At 54.5% G+C, this 12844-nt stretch overlaps 1 protein-coding gene across 5 annotated transcripts; it reads right to left on the bottom strand.

The window, feature by feature from the left end:
* Positions 1 to 857: 857 nt before the first annotated feature.
* On the bottom strand, positions 858 to 11513 carry TBC1D20 (TBC1 domain family member 20). Of its 5 annotated transcripts, none has more exons than XM_039563487.1 (8): positions 11365 to 11513; positions 8936 to 9121; positions 7729 to 7812; positions 6074 to 6260; positions 5184 to 5285; positions 4172 to 4313; positions 3328 to 3515; positions 858 to 3194 (listed from the first exon to the last, which is right to left on the bottom strand). In XM_039563487.1, exons 1-8 carry the CDS (start codon positions 11405 to 11407, stop codon positions 2921 to 2923), a joined length of 1206 nt encoding a protein of 401 aa, XP_039419421.1. In that variant the 5' UTR covers positions 11408 to 11513; the 3' UTR covers positions 858 to 2920. The 5 variants fall into 5 exon arrangements, with proteins under 5 accessions (XP_039419421.1, XP_039419422.1, XP_010395242.2 ...); XM_039563488.1 differs by having other exon boundaries at positions 7729 to 7809; positions 11365 to 11496; XM_010396940.4 differs by lacking the exon at positions 11365 to 11513 and adding an exon at positions 10929 to 11201.
* Between the last annotated feature and the right edge of the window lie 1331 nt (positions 11514 to 12844).

Raw genomic sequence — 12844 nt, forward strand, 5'->3', positions numbered from 1 at the left:
CCCCAGCACCGCCCGCAGCCTGGGCGGTGCCACAGGGGCAGCAATGTTCCAGTGTGGCGTCACCGCAGCCCCCGGCCGTGGGATTCGTCTCTGCACAGGGACACTGCCGAGAGCAGGGGGGACCATGGGGCAGCTACGGTCACAGCTCACTGGCCCTCCTGACCTTGCCAAAGGTCAGGGCCACACGGAGCTGGTGTGCAGCCTCCAACATGGCCTGCACAGGCACGTTGCCACTGGCCTGGGTATGAGTCACACATGGCAGTGGCCTCTTGGCTGCCCCAAAGGTGCCACATACCTCCCACCACCACTCCTCCTTCCCCCCTGCCGCCCAAAGGCTCTCCCTCCCACAGGGCTCCAAGCGCTATTGAGAAAATGGCTCCTGTAGAAGCCACAGGGAATTAAAAAGAGCTAACAAGGCTGCCAGCCTTGAGCCATCCAGCCAAAACTTCTTCCAGTCTGGTGAAGGCAACTGTATCATCCCAGCTCAGTGGACCATGCCCTGGGAATTGGGCATCATGCCCGGGATCTCCTCCTGCAGCCAGGCACCCGGCCTGGGGTACAGGGCAGGCCGGGAGGTCAGGCTATTTCCAGCCCCACACTACTGATGGGGGGGACACCCCGGAGAGCCAGCGGCACACACAAGGCCTGGCATTGGCCCAGAGGAAGGCAGATGGATGGAGAGCAGTGACCGGGGCATGCACGCACCCTTTGGCTCTGCTCCTGCTCCTCTTCCCACGGGCTTGCTGGGTGTGAGGCCATGCTGAGCTGGCCTGGCCACTGCAGGGAAGGTGCCAGTTCTGGGCCACAGGGTGCCACAAGAGCGGATCTGGCAGCCCCGGCCTGGGAAGGGCAGGAAGTGTGTTTAGTAACTGTTTATTTTACAGTTTTAGGGTTTGTAGAAATCTGCATTTACAGGGGGTGTGTAAGTCTTTGTACAGAGTAACTGAAGCACCCACAGCCATGGTCTCCTCCCAGGCCCTTCCCCCTGCCAGGGACAACACAAGAATTAAAGTGCATCATGGCCAGGGAATGGAGGGGCTGCAGGGGCTCCTCCTGGGGGGCTTCAGCCATCCTCCCTCAGGGTGGTGTACAGAGCGGTCCTGGGCCCTCCAGCAGCATCCCCAGGTCACCACACTCTCCTGCAACCAGTGGTTTCTAAAGTGCTAAGTGACCCAGCTCCCAGTCCTGCTCTGCTGCTCTGGGAGTTCCAAGGGAACAGGAATTGGCTCTGCCTTCAGCCACACGGGGAGGAGCCCCCTGAGCAGCCCCAGGTCTCTCCAAGGGCACTGGCACCATCGAGGAGGGAACAGGTCTTGGTGCCTGCCTGGACAAGGGCAGTTTCACACACTCCACATTTCACCTGCAGAGGCAAAGGGAACTCCTGCTCAGAACTTCATGGGAACACAAGTCAGGAATGACAACTGCCCACCTGCCCTCTGTCCAGAAAGGCACAGCCCTTCCATGAGCAAGGGCCCACGGAGCAAACCAGAACATACCCAGGGCAGTAGTGGGCCAAGAGGGGTGGAAGTGGGGGGTGCTGAGCTTTGCAGGGGATGAGTTTTCTTCTCTATCCCCAAATCCCTTCAACTAACACCTCATTTTCAGGTGTGCAGCCCCTGGGCATGGCACAGATGGCTTTGGGCACAACAGAGCAATGATGAGGCAGCGGGAGGGAGCTGTGAGGGACAGGTAAGGGCACTTGAGGGAGATTTAGCAGCTTGGGGGAGAGGTAGAGGCATAGAGTGTCTATTGGCTTTGTCTCAGTGGGACACCGAGTCGTCTAGAAGGATTTGCCGCTTAGCTTGGAGAGCAGGGAGCACTGGGACTGCCAAAGGGACTGGTGGGGAGATGGAAGCTATGCAGGGGTCAGGGTGGCCTTTCTGGGAAACCCCTCATGTTGTTTCCAGAGGCGATGCTGAAGCCTGATCAGCTTGTGGGGAAGGTTTTTTGACACATTTCCTAGTGCAACTTCTATCCTGTGCAAAGTGTTTCACAAGGTGGAAAAAGCCTTTCTCCATGTGGGCATGTTAGTGTCCACTTCCAGAGCTATTAAAGAAGTCTGCAATGGGTGTTTACAGTGCCACTAAGACTTGTGGTAGCATAACCTGGCACATGACAGCATGCACCTTCGGCAGGGTGACTGCACTTGTGTCTCACTTCACTGACCCCAGATATGGTCAGAGCACTGCCAGTGCAGCAGTGGCAGTGCCTGAGAGCTGAGGGGAGCTAAGGTCTGCTCCTGCCCCCTGCAAACAGATCAGGCTGCAAAGATGAGGAAGGAAAAAGAGCCAGGGAATGTTATACACTGAAGAGAAGCTCACAGCATTGTGCTGGCGGGGTTGTGGGAAAGGTTTGGCTCTACTCAGAGGGTGCCTACAGGACAGGAAGAGCTGGAGCACCGGCAAAGCTGAAGGCAGATCGTGGGGCAGACTGGAGCCATGAAGAGCCAAAGGGCTGCCCTGTTCCTCAGGAGTGCAACAGCCCTCCACGCCCACACACGCAAGCACCCAGACCAAACCCTGTTGGACTCTCTCCTCCAGGCAAGGATCTGCTCTCACTCTCACTAGTTTTCCCCAATGGAGAACGCAGGATCATTTGGGCACAGCCCACACACAGCTCTCCTTTTGTACAGTCACCTGAACAGCCAAACTTGTCCATACCTCTGTTTCCTCAGGGGACAGCGGCAGTGCCTGTCTGCTCACCCTTGCACAGGGAGAGGGGAACAAGGTGAGCACGGTGTGGGAAACCGTCCTGCTGGGCCGGTTCCCTCAGTCTGTCACAAAGGCCAAAAGCGTCACTGGACGCAACAATAAAAAAAAAATAATCTTCAGACAGGTCGTTTCTGGACACGTCCTTCATCAAATATCAGCCCTTCCCACCCGGGAAGGATGCAGTGACAGGGAAGGCCCTTTCTCCAGCTTCAGGGGAAAATCTGCAGTTCAAACTTGGGTGCCCACTCCAGTGCGCTCTTCACAACGGCCAGGGCAGCTGCTCCCAGTGCCACCGTCAGCCCCATCACTGCCAGCTTGACAAAGCGGTTGGTCCGGGGCTTTGTCAAGATGGATTTTGTCCGCTCCTCCCCTCGGAGCCGCTCCTCCCCTCGGAGCCGCTCCCTGAAGCGCTGCCTCAACACAGTGTCTGGTCTCTGCTGCACTGATGCCAACTCAAAGTCCTTAAAAGTGGAAGCCGCAGTTCTGCAAGAGAAGGAACAGGTCAAGGAGTGTCCTCCGCTCACCTCGGAGACCAGCCTCCAGTCACGAAGATCTCCACAGGGAGGCAAGACCTGGCAAGGGGATGCAGGGAACACATGGGCTGCCCAGCACTCACCGTTCCGCCTGAGCTGCCTGAGCTGCCTCCTTGGTGAGTTCGGATGGTGGGAACTGGACAAAAAGGTCCCCAGCTTTGCTGATCAGGGACTCATAAGGAAGGTCCTGTGGGATCTGGGACAGGAGGTGGTGGACAGAGGCCATGTCACACTCGCAGTCCAGAACTTCCTGCTCCCGGTGCAGCACGATCTACAGAGGAGTGAGAGGAGGACAGACAAGGAAGTGGGGACAACTCCTTGGTACATGCTGGCACTTGCTTCAGAGCCAGAAGAAAAAAACACTTTACTTCCAGCTGAAAGACCTTCTTCAGGAGGACACACTGCAGTGAAGCATTCACTGGGAAGAGAAATGCCAAACCCCTTCTGAGACTCTGAGGCCATGGAAAGCCTCTTTAGGTCTGTCTGCTGAGCAGAGCTTGCTATTGGCAGGTCAGAGGTGTGGGAAGAACCTCAGCAGGGTTTAACTCCATGACTTGCCCTCTGCCATAGGAGGATGGGCAGGGGGACACATAGTGCAGGGCTGTCCCCAGCCAGCCAGGCATCCCAGCATGAGACCAGAAGCAGGACCAGTACATGAAAGGAAATAAAAACACTGTATCATGCTGCCTGCACAGCACTGAACTGGTATGGCCTGCACATTTGGACACTCTCAGGCTGCCAAGTTCCCCTGGATCCTACCTGCCCTTTGCCATCACCAAGGACATCACTGACCTTGGGGGGCTCTGCAGAGCAGGGTGCAGCTGGGGACAGCACCAGCACTGGGTTTGCCAGCCTCCCTCTGCAGCCCCAAACTCCCACCACCTCAGAACAGCGCAGTTAATCCCCGACCATTCCATCAATACCTACCACAGCCGCAAAATAAATGGGCATCAGTGGGTGGCAAGCCAGGAAGAAGTCATATAATCGCACAACATGCCGGAAGTCGGACAAAACGTGGCCAAACCAAGTGATCAGCCAGCTGAGAGCAAAGATGGTTCCCACCTCCGCACTACAGAGAGAAAGAACCATTAGGTCAGCCTGGAAACAGGGATGAAATGCTCCCAAAGCCACCCCAGCCGTGCCTGGGGAAATAGAGCTGGCTGTCAGTGGAGCACTGAACCCACCCCCAGAGCAGGAACTGCACCTCTGACACAACCCCAGGCACAGTGATGCCACTACTTGTGTCACATCCAGTGGGGGCCACAGCAGAGGCCAAACGCTGCTTCCAGGGGACCCTGAATGTGTGATGTATCATGGCACTGTCTGGCTTGCTGGCCTGAGGGCAACTGAAGCCCTGCAGCACAGCCAGATGTTTGAGTTCCTTCCCACCCTGAGGGCTTACTAATTCTGGGAGTTTGCAATCAGGGTTGGTACCCAAAGACATCTTGGCTGTGAAACAAAAGACACACCTGCCCCAAAAAGGGTTCTGAACTGACTCTTCCCATTCACCTTCCTGCTTCTGCTTCATCTGCCCAGGCACACTTGTGTGTCCCTAATGCAACATCGGGGAATTATCCCCAGAACTAACAACAAACCACAGCAAGGTGCCAGCAGCCACACAAGTGGTCACGTGAAGCAGTTGTAGCATTTTGTACAACACTGTCCCCAAGTCCCCAGCCTTTCCAACACAGACTGAAGACAACTGGGATGAAGATAGCAGAATGTAAAGCCCCTCCAGAGAGGCAGCACAGGTTTGAGCCTGCTCAGAAATGAGTGCCACATGGCTTTGGGGTGTTACCATCAGCTGTGGGACAGCTGTGGACTCCCTGAAAAAGTCACTGTGGTGCTGGGGATGTGCTGGTGCAAACGGCCCTATGAACAGTAACCTGAGACCAGCAGCAGGGGAGAGCCAAGAGGCTCTAAGGGAACATTTGCATACCTCTGCATGAAGTCATGCACCTCAGGGTTCACCCGGTCTATGATGGGCATCAGGTAATTTAAAATGTGCTTGGTATTATCCATCGTTGGGTCCATAAAATCCCTGAGGAAAGATTTTAAAAAAGCTTTGTGAAGCAACAATGTCAGCCGGCTCTCCCTCCAGGGAGGCAGCAGAAGGTGAAGTACATGCAAGAAACAGCCTTGCTGGCAGGGTGGCCCCCAGCCCCAAAGAATTCTGTCTCTTTGGAACGGCCTCCTTCCTGCTTGTCTGGGACACACAGGGCTGAGCTGCACACAGAACCCAGGCCCAGACCATCATGCTGCTGTCAGCTGACACTTCTTATTTTGCTGCTGTGCACACAAGAACCTCAAAGCCTTTCCAGCACCCAAGATCTGACTCCTGCCTGGGAGAGGAGAGATAATCCCTCCAAACCACACTCCCCAGCTGGAAGCCTGCTCTTATTTCAGTGCACAGACAGGAGAGACTCTTCATGTGAAGTACAGGACACCGGGCAATATAGACCACAGTGCCCAGGGCTATGCAAGGACAAGTGGGAGGCAGGTGCTGAACCAGCCCCCAGGACTGGAGAGGCTCTGACAGCCACACAACCATGAATAATGCATGTGCGTTGGCTTTTCCAGCTCCAAGAGATGCTACAAATTAACTGACAGCCGTCAATTATCCCTTCCCCAGGGCACAGCTCCCTGCAAAGCCATGTGCTGTTGTGGGTCAGGCTGTTCTCACAGCACCCCTCTGGGTACAGGCACGACAGGAAGCTGCTTTAACGCAAGGCTCTGCCTTCCCAGCTCCCTTTCCAGGCCAGCTCCACCTGTGCAGGTATCCCCACAGCCTGAGGACACGCAGTTGGCTCCTCTCCTCCCACTGAGTACCTGAGATGATGCGTCGAGAGCTTCTCCACCAGTGCCGTGGCCAGCCTGTCCCCCACCACCAGGAGGAAGGTGACCACGATGTCATGGTATCCCTGGTAGTAGTGCAGCTGGGGGTTGCGCTTGAGGACGTGGAGGATGATGTCGATGAGCTCCTCCTGCAATACTTCCCTCTGGTCATCCGGCATCCCTGTGGGAACAGCAGAGGTGGCACAGCTGTGTCACCTACCAGTGCCTGCTATGGGAGCAAGGACGACTGTGGTGTGCAAGGAGCACCTGTGCATTTACTAAATTGCCTGATCCCAAGGGAAGTGGTGCACAGGGGAGGGAGGTAAAACTGGCAGAAAAAACTATTCAAAGCCCTAATGCTGTCTCCCAAAACTCTCCAGGCCCAGGGAAAGCTGGCCAGTTGCTGAGAGGTTTAATCTTTAGATCTGCAGAACCCTTATCTGCAAGGAAGCCACTGTGGAGGATGAGAGCAGGGTTTACTGATGTTTGCACAGTGCTGCTGTGAAGAGAGAATTGTTCTGCACATCCAGCACTGATGAGGATGTTTTAGTAATTTTTAATTTCCCAGGAGTTCTAGAAAAAAATTCAACGGGACCCATTTTCACAGAAACTGTGCCAACTGCATCAGACTGCGAGACCTCCACCAGAACAACTTTGTATCAGTCCCCTGCTAACAACGTGTTTAGGGACAGGATGTCACAGGGAAAACATTGTTCCTGCCCTGCACAGCTGCAGCCAGTTTCTGGCAGTCCTTGTCAACAGATAAAACGCCCAAAGGCCAAGCAGAGAGTCCCAGCAGAGATCCTGCAATGACAAAGTTCTCCTTTTCCTCTGCTTCACTAATGTGGTTAAAAATAGGCAGGAGGCTGCCATTCAAGGGCAAAAAAATCCGTAGGAGCAGAGCCTTCAGGAATCAGGCCTGCACACAGCATCCACGCCTGCAAGAATCAGAGCGAATCAAGTGTTTACACAAAATAAAAGTGGCAGAAGGGGGAAGCAGGTTCTGGCCAAAAATAATGACTGCTCTGCACAGAAAGCTGCTGGATTTAGCATTTTATAAATAACACAAGGCACAAGTCTCCCATCAGAACTAAACAACTGCAAAACCATTTTGCTTCTAAATGTTCCAAGTGCTATTAAATTTGGTGCAAGAACCTGATTTTGAGACTGTTTTATACCAGGGGGTTGTTCTAAGCACAGACAAACCCGCCTTCCCTGGCCCTGAGCTAGACCATGGACTAAAATAAACCAAAGCAAATGGCATGTTTCTCAAGCTTTCCATCTGTCCTAATCTCAACAGGTCATAGTGCACAAGATCCATGCAGGATCTGTCCTCTCTCTGCTGCAACTATCTAGCAGTAGCAGCCTGCTGGCAGAGGGGCTCAGTGGGGCAGGGGAAGTGCAACGTTGAAAGAGCCACATCAAAAACCATCTGTGCAGAGACAGCTGAAGGAAACTGATGACTGCAGAAGGGCTTCACTGCAAGAAGCAGCTGCTGTGAGCTCACCAGAAAAAGGTTTTCTACAAGTCAGGCCCCTGGAGTAATGGAGTGTCACCTTCTGCAGCCTCCCAGGGAAGTCTGAGCCAGGAGGAGCCCCATGGCATTGCTCTTGCCCCCACAGAGTGGGAAGAGCAGAATTCTCCCTCACCTGGTGGGAAGCGGCGCAAGGATCGCCGCACATCCAGTAACACTTGCTGGTAATCCTTACTGTCCTCTCGTAGCTCCTTCCCTGCTGAGAAAAAGAGGAACAGGGTTCACATGAAGTAGCGCAACCGTACTGGGAAGAGAATGAGGTGAGGGAGCTGGGAAGATCCCTGCTGAAGGTGGACATGAGGCTGCACACACTCCCTACTCCACTGTATATCCCCTTTTTCATGTCAGCCCTGTCCCTGCACTTTTACTGCCACGCACTCTGATGCTAGCAGCAAATGAGGCAATTATTTCTTTAAACAACACATGTTAAAGTGCTTAAACTGACAGCACTCCCAGCACTCCTAGAAACATCTCTGCTCCACAGTTTTGCTGTGCAATTCAAAGTGTACTCAGCAGCAGAACCGGAAGAGTGCTGTGGAGACCACAAAGAATCATTTATAAAATAGAAACAATTCAGAAGAAAACCTCACCCAGGATTAGCTAAGACAGTTAAAAAAGAAAAGTTCAGCAAGCCAGCAAATTCCTTCTATGCGATCATGTAAAGTTAAACATTGTCTTCCAGCAGCTCTGGTCACCTCACATCACCCCTAATATCACCCGGCTCTTGACTGAGGCGGGGGGGGTGCACATTTCCAAACGACCACAGAATCAGGAACAACAACAAAACCTGTCCTAGGTGACTATAAAAGCTACAGGACCCAGAGCTCCTGCATTGCTAAGGTTTAAAAACCATGTGGGTACTTCACCAGGAAGGTTGTTGTCCCTGTGCCTGTTCTGACCAAAAACCACACATGCTTCACACAACAAACTACTTCCTGCAAGTGACACCTCGGGAGGATTTTGGCCATGCCAGGGCTCAGCACAGCCACCTCTTCATGGGAACAAAACAAATCAAGTCTGACTCTTTCTGCTGCAGGTGAACTTACATATGTCAGCTAATGCTCAGGGCCACGCTGACCGTGTCCATAATGAACTGATTCCATGACTATCACTAAAGGAAACAACAAATGTTGTTTTCAGAAGTGGTGTATTGTTTACATACAGCACACTATTGGTGCTGCAGTGAGTCCCCTTTGTACATGAGCTTAGTGGGAAATGCAACACACAGAGGGAAAAGATAGGTCAGAAAGCACGTTCCTCCTCTAGTGACAAAGGTCACTGAGCCGTTCTTCCTGAGCAGCTGAGTCCAGGCTGTTCCATACCTGGAAGAGGGGGCAGGTCGTCTGTATTAACACTGAGCAGCTTTGGCCACACTTTGCACCGGATCTCATCCGTCAGGAGCCCGCCCTCGCTGATTGCCATCCGCCTCAGCACCGCCACGTCGATGGGGTCACTGTTCAGAGCCTGGTAAATCTCTGCCACTTTTCTTTTCTTCTTAGCATCAAAGTCTGCAAAAGGTCACAGAGATGTGAGCTGACAGGCAGTGCCAGCACACAGCGGGGGCGAGCAACAGCCACTCACAGCGATGTCACACACACACATGAGGGAGATGACACAGGACAGTCGTCACACTGTCAGGACAGGGATGACTCTCGTGGTGACTCCTCCAGCTGAGTGTCCCCATTTCTGCAGGCTCAGCATTGGGGGCACCTCAAAGGGCACTCTCACTGCTTGCTATTAACCCTGGGGGTCCCACCGTGGGAGGCAAATGCTGCTTCTCCTGAAACAGGAGCCACCACCAGTGTCCAGACAGATCCCTCGGCTCCCATCCTTCCCAATGGCTCATGGCTCCCTATGGGACCAAGACAGCCCTGCAAAGCCATCCCGAAACTCTTTGCTCTTTGATGCAGCTGCCAGCTCAGATGTCAAGTGTCTCCCAAGACCAGAACTTAGCAAAGCATTCTAAAAAAGTTAGGAAAGTATTCCCAAAGCTGTGTTCCTACCAACTCCCAGGTGCAGCCGCCCTAGGAAAAAGCCTGAGCATTTCCACTGACAGCAACAGACATAAGAAAGGACATAATTATACCAGAGTTAAAGAATCATAAGCACACTGACTTGTCCTACAACAAATCCAAACCTGCCAGGCATCAGCACACACACAGCTCAGCAAGTAGGAAACAATTCCCACTGTTTTGAGGAGCACAGGAACTCGGGGCAGGGAGGAAAGGGGGTAATACACAAAGCACACGGTGCTTGGGTTAGACACACTTACAGGACACCAGAGCACTTCCCAGAGAGCGGAGAAGGGACACTACTTCACACCACATGGTGGAATTTGTCACCGCTGCCTCATGTGAGGAAGGAGAGAAGTGGCCGAGAGCCACTCGATATCCCACACTGGAGGAGTTCCCAGTAAGGAGGCTTTGCTGAGCAGCTGCAGGACTGGAGTGCAGGATGACGACACAAACGCTGCTTTTCCCTAAAGGCTTTTCCCATAGATGCAACGACTCTTGGGATCCAAACAGGAGTCGTTCTATAAGGGCCGTGTCTATAGGATTTGGGGTGGGAGGAATTAAAAGGATCTCGATGGAGAAACAGCTGTTTCCCAAGGCCGCACCCTCCCGGCAGCGATAGGGGAGCTCATTCCTCTGCCCACGTGGCACCTCAACCACTGCCCCGGCCCTCTGCCTGCGAGCTCCCGGCTGGAAGTGCAGCTCTCAGCGAGGTCTGAAGGGAGCTGGCAGGTCGGCAGGCTGCTCACACACTCGGAGGATAAATAGGTCGAGCAGTGGATGCTCTCCCTTCTCAAAGACCCTTTTTAAACACTTCTTGGATCAAAACAAGCTGTAACAGCCTACGACAGAGCTCCGCCTCCCTCCGAATTCCAAGTTCCTGGTAACATTAAATCTCCTATCGCTCATACAGTGACTACAGTTTCTTTTATTTCCTTTCCCGCCCCTTGTGTAAGCCGAGTTATTTGCACAACAGAAGCCAGCTTTGCTCAGCCGGTTCCCTATTCCCAGCCAGTTCCCTACCCCCAGCTGTTCCTGATCCCCTGCCACACGCACACACTGGGCTGTCACATACCGATGCCTGGGGAAGGAGGAGACAAAGCCTACGGGAGAAAAAACTCCTGTTCACACACAAAGAACTTAAGGAGTAGTGGGAAGGAAGGAGCACATCTTGCGGGCTCCTCCTCTCCGACTTAATGATAAAGACCCCAATAATTACACTTTTCAAACATACAAAGGACAATAGCTGCGAGTATTACCAAAACCAGTGCATTTCAAAGCATGTTTTATGCAACCACAAGACCTTAACTCGCAGGTTCACACTTGGAAGAAGAGACACAACCCCAAGGTGACGGCGGTCTAAAACCCAGGTGGGTCCGTCGGTGGTTCTGCAGCGCTGCAGGCACCGAACACCGGCACACGGCCTCGCCAGGTCGGGCCAGACCCAGCGCTGCCGCAAAGCCCTCGGTCACTGCCGGGACCGCCAGCACCAACCGCGCCCGGCTGCTTCCTGTCCGCCCGAGCCCGCGGCGGCCGCACAGTCGCAGGGTGGGCCGAACCCTCCGCTCGGTCCCGGGACCCCCGGTTCTCCCGCCCGCTCCCGCCGGGGCGGCTCCGAGCGCAGCGCCGGCCCCGCCCCGCCGCCAGGGGGCGGCGCCGCGCCCGCAGGGGGCGCTCCAGCCCCCGCCCCCTCAGCGGAACCACCGTCCCCCGCCCGCCGGGCCCGGCCCAGCCCGTACCGTGGCCGCCGACACCGTTGCGCGGCGGGCTCTGCCGGGCCATGTTCCCGGGCGCTGCGGCGCATTCCGGGCCGGACACCGGACCGGGCCGGGGCTCCGCGCTCCCCGCGCCGTCCGGTCCCGTCCCGCCCCCGCCCGCTCCCCCCGCCCCCGCCTGCCGGCGCGCGGGCGGGACGTCACGGCGCCGCAATGCGCAGGCGCGGCGCTGCCAGGAGGGTCACGCAGGCGGCGGCAACCGCGCATGCGCAAACCGGAACGTGCAGCCTGCCCCCATCCGCCCGAGTACGCCTCAGGGGTTATTTAAAACAAAAACAAAAAACCAAACCCCAAACCCTCCCCGATGTCCACGGCACGGGTTATTCGCAGCGCTGTCGGGGGCGGGTAGCACACCCACAACGGTGTCGCACGCAGTGGCTGTTGCCACCACATAAAAAATGGCCGTAAACCCTCCAAACTCCCCCGTCAATGCTTTGAGACACCGGCAGTGCGAGAACAAGCGCCCGGCGCTTCTGTAAGGGCTCGTCAAGTCCACAAAGCTCCTTCCGTGCACAGGGTTCCGTGGTTTCCTTGTGCAAGGGCTGACGGGCACCGGGACCATCCACCACTCCCAGTTTCCTCTTCCACACGTCTTATCCTGGTGAAACCTCCCTTGCTTGGAATAACGAAAGAACTGGGTTAAATGTCCTGCATGGCTCAGAACCAGTGCAAACAAGCTGTATTTTGTCATACTGGGTGCTTTTACGTTACAGCACATTGAGGTAACAGTCAACACAGTCCAACTTTCACATCACTTTAGGATATAAAAGATTAAGTACAATGGATTTCCACTGGATGAAGGCATGGAGAAGAAAGCTACCCTGGTATATGTGAAAAACCTCAACTCCCTGCCAGCAATCCTCACAGAAAGGGGTAGTGCTCCATGTCCCGCAAATCAGTTTAATACAGCCCACATATTCCATCCTAAAATTAACTAAGCAACGTGGAAGCACATGTCTATCTCCTCTAAGGAACAGATGAGGGATGAGTGCCTGGGACAAGCAGGAGCTGCAGCCAAGGCATCAGCACCCACTGAGGAACATGAAGATCACTCAATGTCCAGGAGAACAACTGCTGCAATGGCTTTGGGATGAGAGGTCACTGACAGGGACAGGTGCCATTGTACCTGCAATGCACAGCCACACCAGCTGAGCCACCCTAGCAGTAGGTGATGGAAAACAAGTCACAGAAATCCAGTGCGGGGCAACAGGCACAAATACCTAACAACTGGCTCATCATCTCAATTCCCCACCATCATGGCTGAGACAGAAGAGGAGGGTTTTTTGTTATGGCAAAAGATCCTTCTCCCAGGAGATACTTTGGCTTGTGACATCTGTGTAAGGCTTCTTTGCACTGCGCCCCATGGGTGTGACAGGGACATGGCCTTCCCAGGGCACATGTGGCTGTCACCACTCCTGTGTCAGCGTATGACCACCCCAGGGAG

The sequence above is a fragment of the Corvus cornix genome, chromosome 20, assembly GCF_000738735.6.
Source record: "Corvus cornix cornix isolate S_Up_H32 chromosome 20, ASM73873v5, whole genome shotgun sequence".
In the NCBI taxonomy this organism is placed as follows: Eukaryota; Metazoa; Chordata; class Aves; order Passeriformes; family Corvidae; genus Corvus; species Corvus cornix.

Coding starts and splice junctions, on each gene's coding strand:
- TBC1D20 (XM_010396938.4), bottom strand. CDS start 9,940: ATGTGGTGTGAAGTAGTGTCCCTTCTCCGCTCTCTGGGAAGTGCTCTG. Junction 9,122..9,885: donor GGGAAGTGCTCTGGTGTCCT/GTAAGTGTGTCT, acceptor GACCTTTTGCAG/ACTTTGATGCTAAGAAGAAA. Junction 4,314..5,183: donor GTGCATGACTTCATGCAGAG/GTATGCAAATGT, acceptor TTCTCTCTGTAG/TGCGGAGGTGGGAACCATCT.